The 26,675-nt window shown below is 46.0% G+C and overlaps 5 protein-coding genes across 6 annotated transcripts; all 5 read left to right on the top strand.

The window, feature by feature from the left end:
* The first annotated feature begins 1,348 nt into the window (after window positions 1–1,348).
* LOC133929207 (small ribosomal subunit protein eS10z-like) lies at window positions 1,349–3,988 on the top strand. Its single transcript, XM_062375881.1, has 5 exons — window positions 1,349–1,430; window positions 1,538–1,586; window positions 2,040–2,322; window positions 3,042–3,177; window positions 3,673–3,988. The coding sequence occupies exons 1-5, from the start codon at window positions 1,428–1,430 to the stop codon at window positions 3,742–3,744; spliced, it is 543 nt and encodes a 180-aa protein (XP_062231865.1). The 5' UTR covers window positions 1,349–1,427; the 3' UTR covers window positions 3,745–3,988.
* Window positions 3,989–4,173: 185 nt separating this feature from the next.
* On the top strand, window positions 4,174–7,614 carry LOC133929196 (uncharacterized). Its single transcript, XM_062375857.1, has 5 exons — window positions 4,174–4,715; window positions 4,811–5,024; window positions 5,616–5,684; window positions 6,070–6,202; window positions 6,298–7,614. The coding sequence occupies exons 1-5, from the start codon at window positions 4,451–4,453 to the stop codon at window positions 7,252–7,254; spliced, it is 1,638 nt and encodes a 545-aa protein (XP_062231841.1). The 5' UTR covers window positions 4,174–4,450; the 3' UTR covers window positions 7,255–7,614.
* A 379-nt stretch (window positions 7,615–7,993) lies between these two features.
* LOC133929184 (ubiquitin-fold modifier 1-like) lies at window positions 7,994–10,255 on the top strand. Of its 2 annotated transcripts, none has more exons than XM_062375836.1 (4): window positions 7,994–8,158; window positions 8,264–8,361; window positions 9,380–9,466; window positions 10,057–10,255. In XM_062375836.1, the coding sequence occupies exons 1-4, from the start codon at window positions 8,064–8,066 to the stop codon at window positions 10,134–10,136; spliced, it is 360 nt and encodes a 119-aa protein (XP_062231820.1). In that variant the 5' UTR covers window positions 7,994–8,063; the 3' UTR covers window positions 10,137–10,255. The 2 variants fall into 2 exon arrangements, with proteins under 2 accessions (XP_062231820.1, XP_062231828.1); XM_062375844.1 differs by having other exon boundaries at window positions 7,995–8,158; window positions 9,380–9,412.
* Window positions 10,256–14,919: 4,664 nt separating this feature from the next.
* LOC133929175 (uncharacterized) lies at window positions 14,920–16,766 on the top strand. Its single transcript, XM_062375823.1, has 4 exons — window positions 14,920–15,338; window positions 15,437–15,564; window positions 15,981–16,140; window positions 16,592–16,766. The coding sequence occupies exons 1-4, from the start codon at window positions 15,217–15,219 to the stop codon at window positions 16,710–16,712; spliced, it is 531 nt and encodes a 176-aa protein (XP_062231807.1). The 5' UTR covers window positions 14,920–15,216; the 3' UTR covers window positions 16,713–16,766.
* A 1,376-nt stretch (window positions 16,767–18,142) lies between these two features.
* On the top strand, window positions 18,143–26,664 carry LOC133929138 (chlorophyllide a oxygenase, chloroplastic). Its single transcript, XM_062375772.1, has 9 exons — window positions 18,143–18,321; window positions 23,776–24,018; window positions 24,219–24,323; window positions 24,399–24,677; window positions 24,778–24,925; window positions 25,086–25,270; window positions 25,366–25,478; window positions 25,595–25,889; window positions 26,104–26,664. The coding sequence occupies exons 1-9, from the start codon at window positions 18,247–18,249 to the stop codon at window positions 26,284–26,286; spliced, it is 1,626 nt and encodes a 541-aa protein (XP_062231756.1). The 5' UTR covers window positions 18,143–18,246; the 3' UTR covers window positions 26,287–26,664.
* The last annotated feature ends 11 nt before the right edge of the window (window positions 26,665–26,675 follow it).

Raw genomic sequence — 26,675 nt, 5'->3', positions numbered from 1 at the left:
TTCCACCCATCCAAGATTCCAAAAGCCACATGCAACTAGTCCTAATAAAAAAGTGTTTTTCTCTCTCTTCCCTTTTAAACAGCACGAGAGCTGCTATTCACCACTGAATGATGCAGAAAAGAACAGTTTAGACAGTTATCGACAGAGGCTATATATTTACCGTTGAAAGACGGAGCAAAAGCCACAAGTTTCTCACATGTTTCAGTTGTGTTGCCATCCTCTTTTCAACGATGCAGTCTAGCCTTGCTGTGTGTCTGGATTCCATCCGCTTCACCTGTGTGTCTTTCAGTAGTCCCTTGAGAGCGGCATGGCATCCCATAGCTGGGAACCGGAGCAAATTTTGTTCCAGTAAATTCCAGGCAAGGATTCAGCGAGCGAGGTGGTGCAGCCGATCCGGAATGCATTTTGGTAACTACGATATGATGCAGCAGCTCAATTCGAAAAACGTACTGTATAACACAACCGACGTCACTGTCCACCAATTAAGACTTATCTGAAATCGTCTTGTTGTGGTCCATGGCTGCATAAATATTCATGGCATCTATCTATCCATATCCTCCGTAGATGATGCAACGAGCGTTGCAGATGTCTTCTCCTGCAGAGCAGCAGTGTCTGAATAACCGTTATATGTCCCCAACATGGATATCAAAGTGATGAATAAAATCTACTCAACACTAATCATATATGTCAAGTAATACGTTGAAATGAAACCTAACTGTGAAAGAACTTTTGTCGCTATAAGGTTGCTGTTTTTCAAGGAGACCGCTACCCAAAAAAGAAAAAGGTAAAAGCACAGCTGGGCGGAAGGATGGAGCGAGCTTATTCCAAACAATAGAGCTAAGCATGCCATATAATTTTTCATTTGGATAGGATTCACCGTTTTGAGATCCACGTTGAAGACATGTGATGACTATCCAGATTGGAAGAGAAGAGGAGCTAGACATGGCCCCCTAAGCCTAGCCTTAGAGCCTATTTGGATAGGCTGTAGCTTCGGAGCTTCTGGTTAGCTGAAGAAGCTGTTGTGGCTGTTGAATTTTGATTGTTGATTTTTATAATAAATTTTTAGTTTTTTAACACACCTAAAAATCAGTTAGAACCTACTTCTCAGCTTTTAGTTCATTTCAGTCACAGCCGCTTTCCTAGGCAGCCAAAAAACAGCAAAAATAGAAGCCAAAAACCAGTTGTTTGGATAGCTTTTGATTTTTTTAAGAAAAAATTGAAAATAAACCTATTTAAAAGGGACCTTAGTACAAAACAATATGGGCCAGAAAGATGAACGGAGTAACGAAGAGCAAAATAGAGTCCAGTATGACGGCCCACGTCCGCCTCTCTCTCTATATATCGACACACGACATAGCAAGGGTTCCCGAACCACCCCAGCCGTCGTCTTCCTCCCCCGCCGCCATCTCCGGCGCCAGTCCTTCACCATGGTGCGCCCTCTTAACGAATCTGCATCTGCAGGTTCACCAATGCATTGCTCCAGCCGTTCCGTCTCTTCACGCGATGCCGTGTTGTGTTTTTATTTTGTCCCTCGCAGATCATCTCCAAGAAGAATCGCCGCGAGATCTGCAAGTACCTCTTCCATGGTGAGCTTCTCCCCCGTTTCCCCCCCCCCCCACCTCTGCCCGTCTCCATTCATTTACGTTATGCGCATTGTGATCGCAGGCCACATGCCTATTGTTGGTATCCCATAGGTTCAACTCGCTGCAGAATGATAGGTTTTAGGCTGTTGCAGTCGCATTATGGGGACCTTCAGATTTGCAATTCTTCAACTGTCTGTCTTAGATTTAGGTTTCAGTTAGAGTGCATGCAATGCAATCTTATCTCCAGTGTTGCAAACCACATTTGTGATGTTGCGTTGCACTTGTGCTATATGAGATTATATATGCCACCGATTCAGACCTTAGCATCTGCGATGAAAAAAATAATATGCTGAAAGCCTACTGGTTGGGCGACAAGTTAGTATATGCGCAATGGATGCTTTTCCTTGCTATAGGTCTGGGACCTGATATATGTAAAAAATTCGAATTTATGTGCAGAGGGTGTCTTGTATGCCAAGAAGGACTACAACCTGGCCAAGCACCCGAAGCTTGATGTGCCCAACTTGGAGGTCATTAAGCTCATGCAGAGCTTCAAGTCTAAGGAGTATGTGAGGGAGACCTTCTCCTGGCAACACTACTACTGGTACCTGACCAACGATGGCATTGAGCACCTCCGCAGCTTCCTCAACCTGCCATCAGAGGTTGTGCCTAATACCCTCAAGAAGTCCGCCAAGCCCCCGTCTCGCCCCTTCGGCTCTGGGCCACCGGGTGACCGCCCGAGGTAAAATTGTGATCATCAGCTGATTGTCCATCCACTTCTATGTGGAAATCTGTTGCGATTGTAATGTGGGAGTATCTGATTTGTTTCTATGGCCCCTTAGGTATTTTCTCTTAGAACCAATTGGTTATAGTACTCTCCTGATGGTTGCTGACTTTTTTAATTAAATTGCAATAGAATTGCGTTATTTCTAGTTGAGTACTCTGACAGGCAGAATTTGGATAATGCAAATTGAACTAGTTCTTATGCCTAGAGATGAGATTGATGATATCTTTGGACATACTTTTTTTGTTTTGAGTCCTTATGAAATGGACGATCTGTATTAATGCTCCCTGACAATATTATTTCCCATGCACCCAACATGGAAATCACCTGCTGGCTTGTTTAAGATATATTGGTGTATGCAAATATTACATATGTTCATGGCTTCACGCTCATTTTTCATCGTTTACCTTTCCCTTAACATATTATGTGGATTAAAAAAGTACATACCATATCCCCCCTGCTTTGCTATTTGAATGCTTACCTCAGTGCAAGAGCAGTTTGAATAGAAAAATCTGTCATCTAGCCTGAAAAATTAATCAAAAGGAAACCGAGTTGCATTTTCTGAATGCTATCTAACCTGGCTGCTTCTATTTTTTTGCATTACAACTTATTTCCGGATTGCCAATAGAATCTCAGCGTGAATTCATAGTTACTTACATGTTCTGTTCATTTGGCAGGGGCCCACCTCGTTTTGAGGGTGACAGACCAAGGTTTGGGGACAGGGATGGTTACAGAGGAGGTCCACGTGGTGCTCCAGGTGATTTCGGTGGAGAGAAGGGTGGTGCTCCTGCAGAGTTCCAGCCATCTTTTAGGGTAAGAATTCTAGAGATTGTTGTCACGTCTACGATCGTGCAGCAGCTGTTTACATGGGCATCTGTGTTTATATTGCCCAGTTCATTTTAGGATAATTATAATTATTAAATTATAAGCTTAACGTCTCAAACGTTGTTACATAAGTTTATATAGATGGCCTTATTGCGGTATTCCTCCAATCCCTTTGGTAGTCCCATGCAATGTGTATGTTTTCATACTTGCATTCGATTTACAAATGTCAAACCGCCTGTAGAAGTTTCAGTAGTGTGGTTTGTTACTAAGCAGCTGGAACGATCTTTGGGATCTGTTTTTGGTCAGCTTGTAGTGGTTTTTGCTTGTTTACTGCATGTAGCGATGGAGTTTTCATGACATGAAAACAGGGCCGCTATTAAAATTTATGAACTTCAAATATGTTCAGGAATTCTTCTTGCTTATGATGCAGACAAGTAACTGTTTTGGAACTTACCAGACGCCATGTTTGTTTTTGTTGTTCAGAGTAGCAGACCTGGCTTTGGCCGTGGCGGCGGCGGTGGTGCCTTTGGTGCTGGGGGATTGTCCATGGAGTGATTCTTCATTTACTCGCACATTGATTTGATCAACATCTTTTCAGATGCAACGCGCAAGGGGCGTCTTCTCTGTTGGATCTCTGAATTATGATAACAATTGAGATTTTGTTCATCGAATTGTAGCCGCGGTTGTTCTAGACATGGTTTGTGATTTTGTTTTTGTTGGAGGGAACTCTTGAAATGAAGGAGGCTGTTAGCAGACCGAGAATGTTTTAGAATGCCATGAGCAAGTTATCATTCAATCACTCTTTTGTGCCCTGTTTTGATATCTGATTCCCTGCGAAGCTGATTCCTGTGCTTGCATGATGTTTCCGAATCATGCAAATGTCGTTGTGTGCTCGACTGAAATTGATTGTCTCTTTGGATGGAACTACTGTCCGACGCGCTGCGTGATCTAAAAAATGGTCACTGCAACCCATCCTGTCACCTTTGCACGCATGCTCCAGTGGTCGCTGATGCTGTTGCATTTGTCGAAGGGAAAGACTACTGCTTCTGCTTGCGCCGTCGTAGGAGGTAGCCCGACCGTCGGCATGTTCCATCGGACGGTGGTTTGGTACCGGCGCGGCCAAAAACAACCCTCTTCTTTGCCTCTTCCCTCCCGCTTCGCTCGGCGGAACGCAGGCGCCGCTAAACCCCCAGTTAAACCCTAAAAAATCTCCCTGCCGCGCCCGTTCGCACGCGCCCCCTTCGACCTCGGGTCACACGGCATGGAGGACGACCGTGAGGAGGCGCCGCCCGCCGAGAACGCGGCCCCCAACGCCAGCTCTAGCTCCGGCGGCGGCGGGAACAAGGGCTCCCCGTGCGAGGAGTGCGGGGAGCAGCCGTGGAAGTACCGGTGCCCCGGCTGCGCCCGCCTCACCTGCAGCCTCCCCTGCGTGCAGGCCCACAAGCGCCGCACCGCCTGCACCGGCAAGCGCCCCCGCACTGACCCCGTCCCGCTCGCCCGCTTCGACGATAGCCAGCTCCTCTCCGGTACGCTCCCCCGCCCGCCCTTCTCCTTGCTTCATCTATCAGCAATCGATCGACTGCCTCTTGAATCGCTGCCTTGTGTCTGTGTGTTTGTAAAGATTACAACTTTCTGGAGGAGGCGAAGCAGGTCAGGGAGTCGGCGCACAGGCTCATCGGCGGCTTCGGTCGCAATTTCGGTGGACCTGGGGGAGCCCAGCTGCCCAAGTGTCTGTTTTTCCTCCGCAAGGCAGCGCAGCGCCGGGGTATCAGGCTCTACTTCCTCCCCAGGGGCATGGCCAGGAGAGAGCAGAACCGTTCGCGGCACAACCACAGGTTTAACTGCTTGCTTGCTTGCTGATCTCATCGACTTTCTGCTCTACTGGCGCCGTGTTTGCATTGCTTGGCTGTATTGTATAGTCATCTCTCATTTTCATCAGTATGATGGATGTGCTCTAGAAATCTTGTTGCTGAGAAGTTCAGCAGGTGTTCTTTACAATTCCTGAATGACATGTGGTTCAATTCTTTTTGTTTAAACGGGCCATGATTCAATTCAACTAAGGGTTGCTCAAGTATTTTGTACTTGGCAGGGCTAGAGAAAAGATGGGATGGAGCTTAGATGATAAGTTCATTCTGTGGTCTAGTTACCAATTACCATTCAAGTTATACTGTATTAGTTAGGCAATAGCACAAGTCATGTACTGCGGCAACTTTGAAACAAATGTTATGTTTCACTCTGTAAGCTGACTATTTACTTATAGCATCTGCCCGTTATCCCCCCACAACTAGCCCTAACATTCTTGACCTAATGAACTCACTAGTTATGCTTTGTTGTTTGGATCTACTGCAAACTTAACCCAATATATTCCACCCTTCTCAGTCATTCATCATGCGAAAGCTGCTTTACATCTGAATCTCTCTTTGCAGAAAGGATTTCATATACTGGACACTTGAGTGGAGATTTAATTCAGCTGATGTTGTCCTAACTGACCATGAGTAAGTTTGTGCTAATCTATCAGCATGTGTTTTTGCTTCTTCTTTTCTTTCCGAGTCCACTAATCTGGAACTGTTCCAATATGGCAAGACGCCATGGTAGAACTATTTTCAATTTCTGAAATAATTGCTCTTTTTTGTTACAGACTCATATTTACGATGTGTTTGTTATTCTCAAACTTCTTACTCTCACACATACAATTGTCCTGTTTTTCCTTGGTTATATGAAAAATGGGGAAGCAAAGCTAAAAGCTCATCAAAATTATCTATACTGTTGCTAGAGTTTTTTTGAGAAAAATAAAAACATATTGTGACGGCAGAAGATTGGTGTATATGGGATACTATCTCCCTTTTTTCTTTGGGTGCTAATTTTATGCCTTTTTTTCAGAATAGATGAGCACACAACCTTGCTCACTTTATTGGAAAAACATCTTTGCCCTGGTCCTTGGAAGGATCAACTTACACAATATCGCAGTACAAAATTATGTGATCTGAATCTGTTCATTCAAAAGTCTGCCAAGGTATTGTAAATCAAGTTAGTATGCATATGTAATGCTTATTGATATTTTCTCTACTCTATTTTCATCAAATAATGCCTTATTTTAAATTGCTGCAGGAATCAGAGTCACCATACCGCCAACTCAATATAGAAGAATCTTTGGGGCCACAGCTGAGGGGTACTCTTATTGTCGAGTACCCAACTATAAATGTCTTTCTTCCATCAGACAATTATGACTTTGAAGTCGAGAAAAAGGTAAACAAGCTTGCTAAAGATGAAAAACTCGTTGGCAGCACAACTGTTGACTCAGTTCTAGAAGGCAGTGAGTTTCATGAGGAAGAAATAGAGGAAGGTGAGCTTGCACCAGAGACGCAGATTATAGATCTCAAGGACTGTGGAACTTCGAATGCCACTAATCTTGCTTCAGTGGTGGTTACAAGTGAATCTAAGATAGATTCTTCGGTGCTCTCATATGCCAGCAGTCAAGCATTATATGGTCAACAGGAAGAACTGAATCAATATAGCACGATGGCGCTGAATAGGTCCTGCATGGAAGTCTGTCCTCCGAATACAGAGGAAACAAGGGAAGGTGGTTTGACCTTGAAGAGGCACGTTATAGATGCGAAGGACCATGGAACGTTGCATCCTGGCAATCTTACAGAAGCAGAAGGTGCAACTATATCTAATATAGATACCAAGACAGATTCCTTAGTGTCGTCTTCCATCAGCACTCTAACATCTGATGGTGTGAGTGGTCCTCAGCAAGAAAATAATCTACAAAACAAACGGGCACCCAGTTCAACTCCTGAAACTCTGAAAAGGAGATCTTCCGCGAAAGTTTATCCTCTGGACACTGAGGACAGCCGTGGGTTGTTGTTCCCTGATGTGCTCGACTTGGGCTTTGAGCAAGAAATGAGGGATACCTACCCAGAACTTTTTGGTGATATGGATCCTGATGATTTCTTAAGCTATGATCTTGAAATGATGAATGGAGATGAATCAGTTGAAACAATGTCTTCTTTGCTGTTGGACGGTTTAGAGGAAGGGGAGATTCCAAGCGCTTCATCCTTGTGAAGGAAGAACATGATACCTGGAATTTATGGTAACCGATCAAATGAGCCTGCCGACTGTTTTGCCTGGGAGTTCCGTAGAGGCAATGTGTAATGTAATGGTGGAGCGCTCCCATGTATCTCCAGCGTCCACTTAAGATTATACAGACTCTGTTATTCTTTATTTATTTTTTGGTACCAGAGCAGCATAGAGTGCCAGGGTTGTCTCTTGCTCCTTGCTGCAGAAATTTTGGGGTTGTAACCTTGGAAGGCATACTATGGTTGCTACAAAGCAATTCTGAGTTGAATTGATTTGTTTGTACAATATTTATTGGAAGAGTTTATGGTTTACAAACACATCAAATATTACTTGAGATTCTAGTAAGATGAAGCACAGCTACAAATCTCTACTGTATAAAACACGAGTTGATTTCTACGTTATATTTTTTCTTACTCCCGTTTCATCTAATAAAATCCTTTAAAATTCTAATAATTTACTTATTTTGTAATCTACTATCGTCCTCTAGCCTTATTACTGGTTACGAGACATCTTTTAACAATAAGAATAAATAGAAAAATTCAAAAAAAATTAACGAACAATCTCTTTCTCATGTTTCATATCCTATTTAAAATCAAAATATGATATTACTCAATATATTCATTTGACGGCGCTGCCTTAGAAGCATTCACGGCTCTGTAAATCTTTCTCATGTTACAATAATCTCTTTCTCATGTTTCATATTCTTGTTTATAGAATGGAAGGGCCTCCCGGACTCGGAGCGCAGGCCCACCAGCCCAACACATCTATCACGCGAACCGCGACCTTGGCACCCCATGGCGACGGCGGCGGCGGCGGCGGGCGGAGGCGGAGGAGGGAAGGTGTCGTTCAAGATCATCCTCACCTCCGACCCCAAGCTCCCTTTCAAAGTGTGAGTGCCAGCTCTCCCTCCCTCAGATCAGATCCCTCGGTTGCCGTGGTTGGCTGCCCTGCTGTCCTGATCCAGGGCGATCCCGACCGCTTTGAGTTCGTGCAGGTTCAGCGTGCCCGAGGCGGCTCCGTTCACCGCGGTGCTCAAGTTCGCCGCCGAGGAGTTCAAGGTCCCGCCCCAGACCAGCGCCATCATCACCAACGGTACGGCATCTTCGCCCCGTGCCTCATCAAATTTCTATCGTCTCGTCGGATCGTGATTTGGGTTGCTCGTACGCGATTCAGATGACCTTTGTTTTCGCCTGGAGAGGCTCTTGCAGATTATGAAAACGTAGCCTGATTTTTGCGCTACTTTTTGAGGAATTGAGTGCGCAGTTTCGTGTTTTTTCTTGAGTTGGAATGATGGCGTAATTTTGGTCAGCGTATGCCTATGACACGGAAATTTACGCTGCAGTTTGATGATGTGGAATTCAGTTCGAAATTTTAGGTTTGCACAGACGTGGAGTTCATTTGATGCTTTCTGTGGATGACCGAGATGGATGGATGATGCTATAGGAACGCTTGCAGAATTTTTTCCATGACATTCCGGGATGTTTTCATTGTGTGTTTATGTTCTAGGCGATGGTGTATTTTATGGTTGCATTTATTCTGATAATTTAGGTGTTGATGCAATTGTTGCCGAGTTACAGAGGGTAATTTGTACCTTTTCAGCTATTGCATCTAGACATCATTTAGTTCCTGTTAAGTTAATCATTATCAGATTTTCAGTGCTTGGTTGATGGTCAATCACCTAAATCGTACTTCTTGTGATGGAGTATAATTGGAAATACGGAATGATATTTCTTGGATTTCCCCATCTTTTTGGGTTCATTTTGTAATGATAATAATAATCTCATTCGTTAGCATAAGAATTTAAGCAATCACAGGTACAGTACCAGAAAAGCATTTGAGGTACTCTTTCCCACGTTGTTTATCTGTAAGAATGTTGTGAATAGCTTTCAGATTGCTGTCTGTGGTGTTGCCTGTTGGTGATGAGTGGCCTAGTAACATAGCACTTCTTAATGCAACTATTGTTTGGTTATTAACCATCAGGCTTGTGACATGTGATGATCGGTTTGCTGCTTGTTTGCATATAACTTGTGCTGATCGATAAATGTTCTGCTTGTTCATACACATTATTCTTAATTTATCTTCAAATAATGTTGCTCTCTCTCCTTTGCAGATGGAGTTGGAATCAACCCCCAGCAAAGTGCAGGTACCATTTCCAGATACTCACGTACATTTTGTTTTGGATCTGTGTTTGTTCCTGGTAAGTGATGATGTAGTGCTAACTGCTAGAAAGTCATCAATGCACTACTTTTCAAGCATAAATATGTTGCATAGAAGAATTTGTGTCACCTAGTTTTAATTTTCTGGGTATGGAGCATCGATAGGAACGTTTTGTTATTTTGCTCCCATAATGATGCGCCATTTAAATTTTGCTGACACTGAAGTTGGGAACTGAAATTTCCAATGGAGTTGATTGGAAATGTATCCTTCTGTAGGCTGTAGCTGCATCAGATTGAGTTGCGTGAAAAAGGGGTAGATGGTCGCCTTCAAATTTGATATAGCACAATTCTTATCTAATATATAAGCACTTGAACATGGGCTTGAAAAGTCCTATGTCAACTCTGCAAACAAAATGGCAAATACTTTGCACATAGGTTGGCACTAATGGTGCTGCGATGCTGTAATGTTTTTTGGATGAGTCCCTCTATTCTTTGGCTGAATGGTCTCCTTTTTGAGTTTATGTACTCTGCAGAATGCATATCTAGACTACCAGACTGATGCCATATCTCTAATTTGTTTGCCACTTTTGTTTTTGGTTTTCTGACATGAACTACTGTTTTCTCCTCTCAGGCAATGTGTTTCTGAAACATGGTTCGGAGTTGCGTCTCATTCCCCGTGATAGGGTTGGAGCTGGGATTGTTTCTTTCTAGATGATACAATACATAATGAGGAAAACTTGGCAGAATAAGATTTAATGTTAGCTGCTTGGTTGTACAATGTGACAAAGGATAATCTGTGACTGTGAACAATATATGTTCCCTTTACATCATTTTATGTTTGAACTTGGTGGCGCTGAGAGACAGTAGTTTATTTAAAGGTGTCTTTCTTCCAGCAAAGCGTGTGACTCACTGTGCCAGTGTGCGGCATTCTGTCCCGATCGCAGGGCGGACGAAGGAGGGATTCGGGTCTATTACAGGTTTTGGTGGGTTTTTTCCCCCTCTTTAGGCCATCGCCAAGGATTTCTCTTCAGAGATGAAAATCCTGTTGTGAAAGGATTTTCGTTCTGTTTAGCGCTCTAACGGTTTTCGTCGCGAATGGATTTTTAAGATCATTCCCTTTAGAATGTGATTTTTTTTTCTTTTTCTTTCGCGATTTCTCTCGAAGGAAAGCTATTGGAGATGAGAGAAAATAAAGGAAATAAGAACAGAGAAATGAACGAAATGAAGAGAATATGATTAGAGATGATCATATGTGCATAAAAATAGGGTGGTAGGTTGCTCTAGCGGTGGATAGTGGCAGGGTGGTGTCCGGGGCTGGGGACCACGGGCGATGGCTGGGTGGGCAAGCAGCAGCGTTCAATGAGGGTGCCGTGAACCATTGGGACTAAAAAAAATATCACAAACATAACATTATTACCATCTATGACTGTGATGTTCACGGCCTTTAAATTACAGAAAATAGACCCTTAAAATTACAGTGAAGATTCTAAATTCTAATAGGCGAGATTGGGCAGCACGGGAGGAAAGGATGATGATTCCCACGATGAGACCGTAGAGGGCAAGAGCTTCTGCCAAGATGAAAACCATTTGCTCTTCCATTGGACATGTGTAGTAGCACGCAGGTTCACAAATGCGACCGAAAACCGGACCCCAATGCATCTTTGAAAACTGAAGAATTCAGTTCAATTTAATTAAATTTTGTCAACTTTTCTGTCGGTGTATCAGGAACCGGAGGTCCCTGAATCCCGAGGCCAGGCCATCCATCCGCCACATGGCGCCATCCCGCGAGGTCCCTCCTGTAGGATGAGAAAAGCTCAAGTCCCAGGAGAAGGTGCTCGGGGCCACAGTCAGTGGTCCCCAAGCACCCCAGTTCCCCGATGATCCACGGAGTCTGAGTACCGGGAAGAAAGTGCTCGGGGAGGTGTCCGATCACCCCGAAGCACCCTAGTCCCCCGACGATTAAAAGAGCTAAGTTTCGGGAGAGAGTGCTTGGGGCTGCGTGCGGTAGCTCCCGAGCGCTCGGTTCCTCGAAGATCCGTACAAAAGTGCTCGGGAGAGAGTGCTCGGGGCTGCACATGGCAGCCCCCGAGCACTCAGTTCCCCGAGGGTTCGAGCAGGAGTGCTCGGGAGAAAGTGCTCAGGGAGGTGAACAGTACCCCCGAGCACCCGGTACCCCGAGGACAAGGATAGGCGTGCTCGGGAGAGAGTGCTCGAGGATGTGAACAGTACCCTCGAGCACTCGGTGCCCCGACGACCCAGAAAGGCCCCCGAGGGGCCCGCCGATGAGGTGTCAATCAGTCAGAGGTCCGAGGCCGCATTTAATGAGCGTGCGTGGCCTGACACCTCCAACTGCTCCCGCCGTAGCGTCAGTTCCTGCCATGTTTTGGCAGAGAGGCGTGGGGTTATTAACTGCACGGGTCCCGTCCCGTGTCATCCGGTTTGTCTTGGGATAACATCGCGAGGATCAAGGCGTTCCGTCTGCCGCACTGCTGTGGCAGAGGAACAAGACAGGGCGGGCACGCCAGGTTGTTCTGCGGCTGCCCGGTGGGCCCTCTCCACGGCGCCCGTTGCCAGGGCGTTTATGGTGACAGGTGACCGGGCGTGCGACGCATTTTTCCACCCCTGGTCACTTCACCCAGAAGAAATGATGACGCCTTTTCCAGTCATGGCGTCTTGGAACTTGTGCCCACTCCTTCCCGTTCGGGGCATGTCTCGGCCGGCGGGTACTTAAAATAGCCGGCAACTCAGAAACAAGAAGAACTCTCTCGGAGAAGACCAACAACGGCGTAAGAACACCAACCACACAACGAACCAGACCAACGAAGAGAGACACTGTGAGCAAGGCTGAGCACAGTTCCAGCCGAAGAACAAGGAGCCTTAAGCTCTTAGTTAGGCCAACATTCTTGTAACCAGCAACATCCTTGAGGGACTTCCTCAGGATAGTTATAGCATCCATACAGGAGTAGGGTATTACGCCCTCGTGCGACTCGAACCTGTCTAAATTCCGGTGCATTTACTTCTCCTTGCACTAGGTCGACACCCCCACCACCGGCCGTTGCATTCATTCCCATTTATTTCTCCGACGAACTCATTCAGGATCATCCCCCCGGCCGAATCTCTAAAAAGGGGTCTCTCGGGATCCCTGCGACAGGAGTTAATCCTCCGACATTTTTGATTTTCGAATTTAATTTTTTTTATCAAAAACCGCTCAATTTCTAAACATGAACCGGACCGGATCGGTATTTCAAGCGGTTTTTGTCGCATCCGTGAACCTACCTGGCCTGACCCACAGTTCCGTACGAAAGGTCGGTCGGTTAGCTCTGCAAGACGAAACAAATCCAAAGCCCCACCCCACCGCCGCCCAGAGAAGCCGCACCGGCGATGGATGAGAGCAGGAAGAAGAAGTGGGTGGCTTGGGCGGCGACGGCCGCCATCTTCGTTGTCCTCATGCTCGTCACGCCAGCCATCCCGCAGGACGAGACCTACCACCACTTCGCGGACTAGCGCAACCTATTCCTAGGTACTACCACACTCGCTGTAATCAGCAGAGTAATTATGACTTCATCCCCACCCCACCCCTATGCTTAGATTTGCCTGTATCGCGGGTCTCTGTCTGCTCTGGGCTTGGTATGCCTAGCTAGGAATTTACGATGGAACCTAAACGGATGAACTGAATTCAAAAGGGCAACAAACTGGGCTTGGTATGCCTAGCTAGGAATTTACGATGGAACCTAAACGGATGAACTGAATTCAAAAGGGCAACAAACTGGGCACGACATGACGAGTAAACCGTTGGCACGCCGTGTGGCCCATCACCAAGATCACACACACACACACAGATATATATATGTTGTTATTCTGTGCCTATACGTAGCGTATATGCAGCATGCGCACAGGCACAGAATAGCAACTCATAAGTTGCAACTCGTCATATACTGTATTGCAACTACAGATAGAGCGGTTCCAACTATATGCATGTTGTAACTAGATTGACTACCATATTCTAAATGTAGTGTTCACCATATTGTAATTGTCTTTAGTTGCATGATGCAATTAATTTGATTTTGTTTTTTCATGTTGCAACTGTAGTGTTCAGCATGTTGTAACTAAAGTGCCTACCACCATCAGAGAACACTGCAGTTCACCATGTTGTAACTGCAATGTTTACCATATTGTAACAGCGATGTTCACCATGTTGTAACTATATGGACGTAACTCCTTTATGATTCTAAAACTTCATCAAAATATAGTCTTGATGGATCTTATTTTGTTAAGCATATTTTTTCGAACAATATGCATCAAACGGATCGAGAATCGGATCTGTGGTTCTAGAGATATTGCATTTTAACAATTCAAATCTACAAAAAATCCTCCGCATGCAACGCTCTGGCGGATGGATGATGGGTGACGTGGCACAAGCTGGTTGGTTGGCTCATGTTGTTTGGTGCATGTTGGATGCCGAGTTGTAACTGGTCTATGTAACAAACTGTAACTCGCAATTCTTCGGATTGTAACTGACGGTTGTGGGATGTGCGCAGCGCGAATGGTAGCTACGCATAGACACATAATAGCCTCGTCGATATAGGACAAGTATAATATGTAGCTAGCTATAATATAGGTTATTCTGTAGCCAGGGTACGTGAGGCGTTCCGCGCCATTGTCCATGGCGCGGACCCCAGGAATGGCGCGCCCCGGGCTCAGGGGTCCGCGCCATGGACAATGGCGCGGGTGTTGGCCGTGTTCGCGCTATAATATCCATGCCATTGTCCATGGCGCGGACCCCAAAGGCTCGGTACTGGAGGTGATGCTAGGGGTCCGCGCCATGGACAATGGCGCGGGTGTTGGCCGTGTTCGCGCTACAATATCCGCGTCATTGTCCATGGCGCGGACCCCACAGGCTCGGTATTGGAGGTGACGGGAGGGTCCGCGCCATGGAAAATGGCGCGGGTGTTAGCCGTGTTCGCGCTACAATATCCGCGCCATTGTCCATGGCGCGGACCCACTACAGATCAAAATAGGAAAAAAAAACTCACAATTTGAGCAAATGGGTTGGGTCGGGTCATTCGGGTTGGGTCGGATGTGTGAGTTGAGTCCGGCCATAGAATAAGATATTCTATAGCTAGTTATACATAAATACATATATATATATATATATATATATATATATATATATATATATATATATATATATATGAAAACTAGTTTATACTTCCAGGAGCATATACTTTCTATTATGATGTACTACATAAATGAACTGGATATACTTCTTTGTCACTATGAATATACTTATATACTAATTTTAAGATATTCCGATACGAACTATATGAAAAAATAGAAAAGAAGTCCATCAATTTTATTAGATTTTGATAATATCTTTGTATTTGTATATAAAATGTAATACATTAAAAAAATATATGTGCAAACCACATAAAAAACTATACATACCACTTGTATGATCTTATATACTCACATGTTCTATGTACATACTATTTATCATATGAGATATTCCCTATATTATGAAATACTCAAACAGCTAGCGTTGCACCTTCGTTCTACCTGCAGAGGTCGCCCCAGGGTAGAAGAGGAGAGAGAGTGGAGACAAGGGGAAGGAGGTCACCGGGGTTAAGGCAGGAACGATAGCCACCGGGGCTGAGGAAGGGCTCGGGGTGAGCGGTGACGGCGGGGGAGGGAGAGGGGGAGCGCTCCATTCCGCATGTCCTTTCCTTACTTATGTTCCAGATTTTTAATACGGTGAAGGTTGACATATTGCCATATCGGCTTATTTGTTTAGATGACGATTGCCTTCACATCTATCATGGCTATCTTCATTATTGAAAGGGTTGATGATAGGACGGGACCAAAGTCCCTTGCACCACTTGTTATTGCTGGTGCTCTGAGCATCATGTATTGGAGGCAAGTTTTCAAGTGTTTAATTATCGTTCCTAGGGAATACATGGGATTTCCTTTTTTTCTTTCATTCCTTTCGTTTTTACTGTCTGAACTCTATGCAGGTTCTTTGACGATCTTCGCCCATATGCAGTTCAGTTTGTTCCATGCATTGCTATACCTGTGATGGCTATAGTAATTCCACCAATGTATACGCATTCAAGCTACTGGCTTCGGCAGCAGGTTAGCAATGGTGTTGCTCGGTGTCATTGAGATGTATTTGCTTCCATTGTTTATGACTTTATTTGTGTAGATGAAGAAAAACATGGTATTTATAATTTAATGAATTATTTGACTCTGTTTTCTCAGACTAATAAGAGCTCATGATACTTAGATTATTTTGGTCCATCTTCAAGTAGCATCAAATGATCGGCAATGAAAGTTTCTCTAATTCTTTCCCCCCCTTATCATATATTGATAAGTGAGGGAGACAATTCATCTCCTTTTTCCCCCCTTGCCTATTATTATCTGGAAATTCATAGAACAGTCAGCAGTCCTCTCTAAACAAATATCTTTATTGCTAGGCATTTCTTCTAAGCATAATTTAGTATGATCCTAAGTATGCAATCTGTACTTTCTATTTTTTCTGATTTTTCAAAATAATTTCAGGATTTTACCTGCTTGCTAAAGTTGAAGAGGCTGCTGACAAACCTATCTATAAGTGGACTCATCACATTGTCAGTGGCCATACCCTTAAGCATCTATGTGCTGCGATGGTACCTGTTTTCTTGGCTCTCATGCTAGCCAAAAGGACTATTGAGCCAGAAAGGTATGCTTCTATACTTCTTATTTAAGAGCAGTACTTATCATCAGTTAATAACACATGATTATCAGTATTTTGAACTGGGTTCAGCGAGTCGAACTGTTCAGTTCCTGTTAAATGCGTCGATTAAAAGGCAAAACTTGTTCATTTGTCTTGAGATAATTGTTATCCATTGTACCGTTAATTATCTGTTCTAATGTGAAAATATCCGCTCTTATCATTAGCCATCTGTCCTAATATGAAGACATCCGGTGTTTAACCGGATCAATTTCATCTAAATGATATTTGCTGTTGCATGCAGCAAACTTTATCGTAAAATTACATATCTGGCATGCCCAATGATACCATCCCCTAACAAAGAGGAAAGCAAGGGGTTACTTGGAACAATGATGAGTGAACATTGACAGTATGGTTTACATCTTTGTACCAGCGACTCATAAATTTTTTTGTAATGCAGGGTAAGTTTACTCCAGAAGTGGAAGATCAGTTGGATTATGGTGAGAGAGAGTCGTTCCAAGGATAGGAACACGGCTGATGCCGGTTGCAACTATGCTTCTGTTTCAAGTACATCTGAATAGTAAGTATACATTTAGGCATCTAGCATTCTGCACACATGTCAGGAAGAAAACGCAGGGCACATTAGGAAATCCACCACAGCTGAGTTTCATCTCTGCTAATCAGGGTAGCTGATAATGTTGTAGACGAAATTTATCAAATATTGTGCATAGTAATAATTATCAGTAAAATGTCTCGTTTCCACATCTTCTTTGTAAGATTCTACGTTTGATCAAGACGATACGGTGTTCTAGTATGACTATGAGAGCCAAATTCGTCAGTGACAACAGGTCGTCCGAGTGTATTTGTTGGAATCTGGAAAGGCGCACCAACTTGGGGGAGGCCAAGCTAAGCCATCTATTATTGAAGGGAAAAGTGCATGCCCGATATCCTCTTGCCAGGAAAGAGGATGATGCCCTTTGCTCCAGAAATGGAGCACCTTGGGGATCTCTCGTAAGAGTCTCTATTCCCTGCAACGGATCATCTTTCTTGGGGATCAATTGTTGTGCTTGGTAGCCAAGGTAGGTGGCTCTCCTGCGAGCCGAGCCTTCTTCAGCTGGAGTGGCAACGAAGCTCCAGCCTGCAGCAGGAGTGGTGTCGTCTTTGAAGGGCATCATCCAACGTAGCATGTAGAGGTTTACATATTTGTACCGGTATGACTCTTTTTTTCCTTCTGCAATGCAGGGCAAGTTTTCTCCAGAAGTATAGTGGAAGATCAGTTGGATTACGGCGAGACAAAGTCGTTCCAAGGATAGGAGAACAGTTGATATCGGTTGCAACTATGCTGCTGTTTCAAGTACTTGTGAACGGTAAATATACGTCTAGCATTCTGCAAACAGGAGATTCTTCTACACGGAATTCGGCACTGCAGGTAACTGAAGAAGAACTGATGGCTAGGAGCGCGCCAGTAACTATCAGGGAGAAAAGGCCAAAAAATATCCCACTGCCACCTGGACGGAAATCCAACCAGCGTATTATCCTCATGCTGAGCTGAGTCAGCCCTGGAAAAGCCATTTCTGCAAATTCGAACGCTTGTGATCGGAGCAGCAGCAAGTAAGCCTATTCTATGCAGTTCGGTGGGTACATCTGCTTAATTTCTCTCCTCGTCTGAAATGATTAGCTATAAGTAATCCTTACTCATCTGAACAAATCAAATCCTATAAGGAATTGTATTTCGCAGTTTGCACATATTTATAGCTATGAATTTCAGAAACCATAGCTAACATTTCCCAGCTAATTTTATTGCTACAAACAAAAGCTAAAGGTTCCCAATACCGGAGCAGAACACAGTTGTAGTAGATTTGTAGGTGCAAAAAGTCCAAGTCCGAACGCTTGGTGCTCGAGGCTGCCACGTCAGAGCTCGAGCCTTGCAAGGGATCACACGTGGCAGCACGTGTGAGGCTCATGGAGATCGCGAGCAGCTCCCGCCTCTTATCGACAAGGTCACTTCAGAGCTCGGACGCGGAAAATCATTTCCCAACCATCTTCGTTTCCGTTTTCTTCTTCTTTTCTCTCTTGCTCTGCTCAATCGCAGCGGCGGCGGCGGCGGCGGCTTCAATGAACACCGTGGCTTCGCTGTCTTTGGTGCCGCACTTGCTCATTAAGCCTTCCTTGAGGTGTTTCTCCAGAAAGGTGACTTCTTTCTCCTTTTCCCCGCCTTTTGTTCTTCGCCGATGCAAGAATCGATTTGCTTGGCCAGTTTCGGCTCCCAAAAGGCTAGTTGTGCATGGGCAAAATTGCCTACCCGAGCAAGGATTTCTTTACCAATCCACCTCTGGACAGACGATGTCGTTCCTATCCTATCTGCTCCGGTCACTGCGAAACCGAGCTCGAGTCGACATTTTCGCCGCTGAATTGAGCCCTATTCCAGCTTCACCCGGCGAATTGAGCGGATGCCCATCCCAATCCAGCTGCGATGCAGCTTGCGACGGCGGGCATCCATGGGCCGCACGTCGTTTGATTTCTTTTGCGATTAGTAGTTCCAGTTTTCTTGGATGGATTCACTTGCTCTTTCCTTGTGTACGTGGATTGGTTCATTCTGTTGGATCCATTTTGCTTGTGGCGGGAACAAGCAAAATGGATTCCCTGGGTTGTGACGAGTAGCTCTGTGGTGGGCTGGTGGCATTGGCCGGCGTGGGGCGAGCAATGGCAGTAGGCGGGCATGCGAGCTGTTGCTTCAGTTCTGAATGAATCCTACTTCTCGTTGAATTCATATTTCGTTGTGTAAAAAATCGTGGATGGAGTGGGCAATCTGCAGCAGATTGTGGCCTATATATGCTAATGCGCTGACTGCTCCCCACAAGCTAGTATTGGACTATTTTCTCGAATACGCAGTAGAGCTGCACATCTTTGTATTAAGAAGAGTGAATATAAGCATGTCTTTTACAACGACCATGGCACGGTTGGTAACCCATGTAATGAAAGTAGGCTAATATAAATATTAGAGCAACTTAGAGGACTAATACAGACGATCACTAGACTACGACACTATAGCGATTAAGATGTTGCAGGAGTATGTGGAGGTTCTTTGCTCTGGCTTGGCACCATTTTTCAGCCTCCTCCCTAATGAGTGCAACAAGGATGTCCAAAGAAATGCGCCGCTTGTTAAAACCAACATCATTGCGTGACCGCCAGATGCGCCTAGTGATGAGGAGGAACATGGAATCAAGACCTTTGCGATGTTGTGCGGCCACACGCCCTCGCAGGTCGCTCCACCAGTTCATGAGTGTTCCCTGAGCTGGAGCATGGGTGCCCAGGACACGCCACCAAAGTTCACGCGCAAGAGTACAATGCAGGAAGAGATGGTTGATGGTTTTCGCGTGTTGATCACAGTGAGCGCATGAATCGGCAGCTTGCAGTCCATGCCTCCTCCTTCTAGCAGCTATCCAAAGGCGTCCATGGAGCACAAGCCACCCGAAGAACTTAGCTTTCAACGGTGCCCAAGCTTTCCAAACCAGTTGGGCACCTTCGCAATGGATGGAGCTGTGAAACATGGACTGATACGCAGAACGTGCCATGTACTCCCCTGAACTGGTCCATTTCCAGATCACACGATCTTCCTCGATGCCCAAGCAGACGGAGTGGAGCTGCAACCAGAGTAGAAGGAACTGACGTAGAGCTGGAATTGAGAAGGGTCCGATAATGTCCCTAATCCATCGATGGTCGAGCATGGCATCCCTGATGGACCTCTTCTTGGCTGAAGGGGTTATACATGCGTAGAGCTCGAGAGCTAGCAAACAAAAGGATCAACCGCCCAACCATGCATCGGTCCATAATCATGTGGAGAGGCCGTTGCCAACCTCTAACCTGGTGGAAGCTTCAAAGAGGGCGGTGACCTCTTTCTCATGGTGTAGAGGTAAGACAGCCAAGGTTTTGAGTGGTCGCGTCGTTCCCACCAAAGCCACCGCAGACGCAGAGCAATGCCGGCCAACCTTAAGTCCTGGATTCCCAGGCCGCCATAAGCTAGAGGACAGTAGACTTTCGGCCAAGCAAGCATGCAACGGCCCTTGGTTTTCGTTTGATCACCAGACCAAAGGAACACCTTCCGAATCTTGTCGATTTCTTTGAGCAGCCTGGGTGGAACAGGTATGGAAATGAGCGTGTGAAGAGGAGTCGCAGACAGCACGGACTTGACCAAAGCGACACGCCTATGTCTAGATATTAATTTGCCTTGCCAGATTGGGAGCTTGGCGGCAACCTTGTCCACGATAGGTTGAAAGTGACTTTTTCGGAGCCAGCCAGTAGTGAGGGGCACACCCAAATATGGAATTGGGAAGGGAGACAGACCGCAAGGGAGGAGGTCATTATTAGTGTTGATATGGTCCTCACCACAACAAATAGGGACAACTGCACATTTGTTGAGATTTGTTCTAAGCCCTGATGCGACCCCGAAGAGCTGAAGGAGAGCCAGGTGCGCTCTGATGTCCTGCGTGGTTGGCGATAAGAAAACGACCGCATCGTCTGCATAGAGGGAACAACGGTGTTTGATGGAAGCATGGCCCCAGGAGTTGAGGATTCTAGCGTCTCCCGCCTTGGAAATAAGCCGCAAGAGCACGTCCATAGCCATAACAAAAAAGAGAGGAGAAAGGGAATCCCCCTGACGCAACCCTTGAGCATGCCTGATCATCGGCCCCAGGATGGAATTGAGGAGGATTCTGGTCGACGAGGATCTGAGCATTACCTCCACCTAGCTGCACCATGGTTGGCCAAAACCCCAAGCACGGAATAACTCCAAGAGGAAAGGCCAGCTTACCGAATCGAAAGCTTTGGCAATGTCCAATTTAAGCAAAATCTTCGGGCATTTGGACTTCTTAAGCAACATCGCTGTGGAATGAACAAATTTGAAGTTATCGTGGATCGAACGACCGACTATGAAGGCACTTTGGCTGTTGGTGATCATGAAATTCAAGTGTGGCGCGAGCCGTAGTGCCAGGGCTTTGGTTACTAGCTTGCAAATGCTATGTATGAGACACATGAGGAGGTAATCTGTCGCCGAGGAGGCGTCTTCTTTCTTTGGCAACAATGTGATCAAAGCATTGTTGAGACGATGCAAACCCCTCTGATCACTTAGGCCAAGGGCACTGATAGCAAGGGTGATGTCCTTCCTGATGATCGGCCAGGCAGCTCTATAGAACTCCGGAGTGAATCTGTCCGGACCGGGCGCTTTGTTAAGAGGTAAACTTCTAATTGCCTAGAAGATTTCATCCTCGTTGAATGGCGCGTCCAGCGAATGCAGGTCAAGCAGTGTAATGATGAGCTGGAGGAGGTCGATGGAGGCGGCTCTGGGATAGGTGCTACCGAGTATGGAATTGAAGTGATTGAACAATGTGTCCTCTGTAGCCATATGGGAGGATACCGGGCCAGTAGGACTGGCCAATGAAGTGATTGTGTTCTTCCGCGCTCGAAAGGAAGCAAATGAGTGAAAAAGCCTTGAATTTGCGTCGTCGTCTCGAATCCAACTAAGCCTGGAGCGACAACGAGCGATCGAGCGCTCAAGAGAAGTGAGGCTGAGGTAGAGAAACTTGAGATGTTTCCGAAGCTCAAGTTTAGCAGGAGAGAGGGGTCTGGTTTCTTGGGGGAAGTCAAGGCGACCGACAACCTCCCATGCGATTAATATCTATTCCCTGATGTTGCCAATGTACAATGTGCCCTATTGTTGGAGCTCCTTGGCAGTGCGTCGAAGCAGCAAGTCAAGTCTACCGAGAGGTGGACGAGAAAGCTTAGAACTAGACAACACCCATCCACGCTTAATCACATCGAGGAACCCTAGCAACTTTGTCCAAAAGGCCTCAAATTGAAACCATCTGTGCCTCTGGACACGCATCGACGACGACAGCAGAAGAGGGCAATGGTCGGAGCAATCGGAGGAGAGGGCTTGAAGATGGCAATCGGGGAATGCCTTGTCCACACTCAGAGGAAACTAAGGCTCTGTCAAGATGAACAAGCGTTGGGGCAACTCTTTTTTTGGACCATGTGTAGCACGTCCAAACAAATGGAGGTCCTTGAGCTCGAGCTCTGAAATGAAGTGGCGGAATCGGGCAATTGATCTTCTGTTTAGATTAGCATTGTTCTTGTCCGCAATAGACGCGATCATGTTGAAGTCCCCTATGATGAGCCATGGCCCAGGCATCTGCACACGGATAGAGGCCAGCTCCGCGAGAATGGATTCCTTAAGGAATCATCGTTAGGGCCGTAGACAGCGGACAAGAAGAAGGAGCTCTCATTTGGCGATAAAACTTGAATATGGACTGAAAAGCGTGACACCTGGACAACGGTCAAAGTGAACAGCATACGAGTGATCACAAGCACTCCGCCCCTGGTGGTGGTGGACGACAAGCAAGAATAACCGGAGATCGAGGGCCCGCAAAGCTCGTTCACTAAGAAGGGGTAAACAACGTAAAGCTTCGTCTCAAGCAGACAAATGACCGAGGCATTACGGTCGGAAACCAAGGTGCGGACGACATCCCTGCGGGCTTTATAATTCAGCTCGCGGACATTCCATCTTAGTACATTGAAATTATCCATTTGAAGCAGCAACCGGTTGCAACAACCACCAATCAGACCGGAGAGGTCGCTATGGGAGCATTAGCAGCTGCCGATAGCTCGTGTACGGGGAAGAGGTCCCTGATTGCCTTAATGTGTTGTTCGGGTAGCGGTGTCTCGAAGAGGCGCAAGTAAGCTTGGTGAAGGGAAGGAGAGACAACGTCTCCATCCTTGACGAGGCCAAGGCGACACATCAGCAAGAACTCTCCTCTTTTGGAAGGGTGCATAGTGGAGATGGTAGAACGTGCCGCCAAGCGGTGGCTTCTTCGGGGGGGTCTGAGTCGTGCTGTGAATAGAAGAGCGACTGCAAAGGGGAGAGGCTAGTGGCGCGGGGATCTCCATCGTCAGATTCTGTATGGAGGCTTCAAGCGCCGCATCAGAAGTATTGGGAGCTATAGGAGTGGAGGCTGCGCCGTTGGATTCTGTAGAGATGCTGGCGGCCTAACGGTGCCGTGCGAAGGAACTATTGTGCGTCCGACAACACAGCCCACGTCTGAGCCGCAGCCAACACGACGTGCGGAACCGCACCGCCTAGAGCGTGAAGCGGACCTACTTTGAATCCCCTGAGTCCTTCGGCCCAAACCAAGGGGGTCCCCGACCCAAATCAGAGACAGAGGAGTGACCCGGAGATGTGGAGTTGGAGGGGGCACACTGTGGGGATTCCTGCGCAGGGTGACTGCTCGGTCGAGGATGCAGAGTGTGGGGGTGTGGTGGAGCCATCGTTGCACCTTAGTTCTGCCTACACAGGAAGCGCCGGGGAGGAAGGGTGGTGCGAAAGTAGAAAGGGGAGAGGAAGGCACTGGGAAAAGCTGGGGGAGTCCGACGGGGGCTAGTGGGTGAACGCCGGGCTCGGAGTGAGCGTCGACGGCGGAGAAGGAGGAGAGGCGGTCTCCATCCCGTACTGTTGTTCATGAAAGATAGAGTTGCCGAATTCACAATCTTTTGTATCTGACTATTGATTAGATTGGTTTTACTGTACTAGATTTCTGATGAATCGTACAGTAATCCAATTGGCTCATGGGGTATGATGATGATTCTGTGCAGGGCGTTGGTCAAGATGGTGGAATCAAAGTGTATGCAGTGCTCAGGGAAGACGGAGCTGAATTTGCAAAGAATAACAACCTGGAGGCCTTGTTCCATGTCGATGACCCCAGGCCGAGGGTCCCCATTAAGAAAGGCAAGTTCTTGGATGTGAACCAAGCTCTCGAGGTGGTCAGATTCGACATCCAGTACTGTGATTGGAGGGCGCGGCAAGATCTCCTCACCATCATGGTTCTCCACAACAAGGTATGAAATACCGTTTTAGCATTGAGTTCAGAGAAAAGGTTTCAGTTTGCACTTGCCGAATTTTAGATATTCGATATGTATGAAGTAATTGGTAGTCATAAAGTTATGCATAAAAAATGCAGCTGTTATCAATTGTTTGATGTCGAAATAGTGGAGGACTAACACAGACTATGCCATGCGTTTCTAAAATTGAAATGCAGGTGGTAGAGGTTCTCAATCCTTTAGCAAGAGAGTTCAAGTCGATTGGAACCTTGAGGAAAGAGCTTGACGAGTTACAGCAGGAACTGGCAAAAGCCCACAATCAGGTATGCTACTGAAAGGAACCAGATGGACACTCTTCAGTAACGCCCTGAACCTGATGTTTTACATGTCTGATGCAGGTTCATTTATCGGAAGCAAGGGTATCATCTGCGCTTGATAAGTTAGCACAAATGGAGACCCTGGTAAATGACAGGCTGTTGCCGGATGGAACCTCTAGTGCATCCACAGCCGAGTCCACTTCCCTAGCTCCAAGTACATCATCCACTGCCCATGTCCGAGCCAAGAAACAACCACGTCGGAGTCTGAACGTGTCTGGTCCAGTGAAGCCTTACAATCCCAGCTTGAAGAACTTCTGGTACCCAGTTGCTTTCTCCAGTGATCTGAAAGATGACACAATGGTAAAGCACTGCATGTTTCAAGCCAATACAAAGTCACAGGTAGCACTTAGCAGCTACAGAAACGTGTGCTTATTTGACGGACTTGTATGTGCATTCTCAGGTACCAATAGATTGTTTCGAGGAGCAGTGGGTGATATTCCGAGGAAAAGATGGAAAGCCTGGATGTGTTCAGAACACATGTGCTCATAGAGCTTGCCCTCTCCATCTTGGTTCAGTGAATGAGGGTAGAATTCAGTGCCCTTACCATGGTAAGAACGGAAAGTCACATACTGTAACTTTTAGTTCTAAAATTAAGCTGAATACATGAGAATGGTTAACATTTCTTTCGGCATGTTTCTTATGCTCCTAATATTACAAAAAGACAAGAATGATGTGTAATTAATATTTAGGATTTATAATTACCTTCAGGTTGGGAATACTCGACTGATGGAAAATGTGAAAAAATGCCATCAACAAGGATGCTCAATGTGCGCATCCAGTCATTGCCATGCTTCGAGCAAGAAGGAATGGTTTGGATCTGGCCTGGGGATGACCCACCAAAGGCCACCATCCCTTCTCTTCTGCCTCCTCCAGGATTTACAGTTCATGCAGAGGTAAAAGGAAATCCTTTTAGAAATCCTGTTATGCTGGAGCGACTGTATCATGACATGTGTCTTATATGGTAATGGAGTTCTTGGTCATTCAACAGATAGTAATGGAACTACCAATTGAGCATGGACTTCTTCTGGACAATCTGTTGGACCTTGCTCATGCTCCTTTTACCCACACATCCACCTTTGCCAAGGGTTGGAGTGTTCCAAGGTACTTATATACTTTTCATACCACTTCAGAAAACTGACTGATGAATATGAACTCTCATAACCGTGGTGATATTATGTGTGCTTACCAACATGCTGATGTCGTGTAATTTTTGCCAGCTTGGTGAAGTTCTTAACACCTGCATCTGGGCTCCAAGGGTACTGGGATCCTTACCCCATCGACATGGAATTCCGACCACCGTGCATGGTCTTGTCAACCATCGGCATCTCAAAGCCTGGGAAACTAGAAGGAAAGAGCACCCAGCAATGTTCAACGCATCTCCACCAACTCCATGTTTGCTTGCCCTCCTCTAGGAATAAAACCAGGCTGTTGTACCGGATGTCGCTAGACTTCGCTCCATGGCTCAAGCACATGCCGTTCATGCACCTATTGTGGTCACATTTCGCCGAGAAGGCAAGTATGCTCATTTTGTCTCAGTTTGCACCAAAATGTGGTTAACCTTTCCTGCATTGTTGTCTTCGAGGTATATTAATGTGATAAAAGGGACTACTAAATCATTACTGATCATTATGGTCAAAGTGCAAACTAAGTCAGAGGGCACCTGCGTTGATTCGAACAATTGTTCCCGACAATTCTGATCATGGTAATCTTGGATGATCTTGTGCAGGTCTTGAATGAGGACCTACGGCTTGTTCTCGGGCAGCAAGAACGAATGATCAATGGCGCCAACGTCTGGAACTGGCCAGTCTCTTATGACAAGCTCGGAATCCGGTATCGGTTGTGGAGGGATGCTGTTGATCGAGGCGCCGACCGACTGCCATTCAGTAACCAAGCTGAGAGTGGATCGTAGTCATTGGATTTCTGCACCTGTAGTCTCTTTCTCGTCGCATTTCTTCGCGAGACGATGGCCAGAATTAGTTGCCTAGGCGTGCGTGCGTCTGTGCCTGAGATTGCTACGGACGGTATCGAAGGATTCTGGAAGGGAAAAGGCTGATGGAGAGAATGATGGGCAACATCATTTTCTGATGTCAAAAGTGTACACTAGCGACGGCAACACGGGATGCAACTGTAATCTGAGATTGATCTGTTTTTTCCTCTTCTTCTTCCTTTTTCACCCTTTTTATGTAAAGATTCAGTGAATGTTACTCTGTAAAAGCATATACGATCATACTACCAAGTATGAAAGATATGTTCATATACTCTGAGAATTGAGAATTGGCTAGTCCTATCTGTGGTTTC

The sequence above is a fragment of the Phragmites australis genome, chromosome 1 (assembly GCF_958298935.1).
Source record: "Phragmites australis chromosome 1, lpPhrAust1.1, whole genome shotgun sequence".
Taxonomy (NCBI): domain Eukaryota; kingdom Viridiplantae; phylum Streptophyta; class Magnoliopsida; order Poales; family Poaceae; genus Phragmites; species Phragmites australis.
Note: the sequence above shows the minus strand (reverse complement) of the source record. Positions and strands in the feature narration are given on the sequence as shown.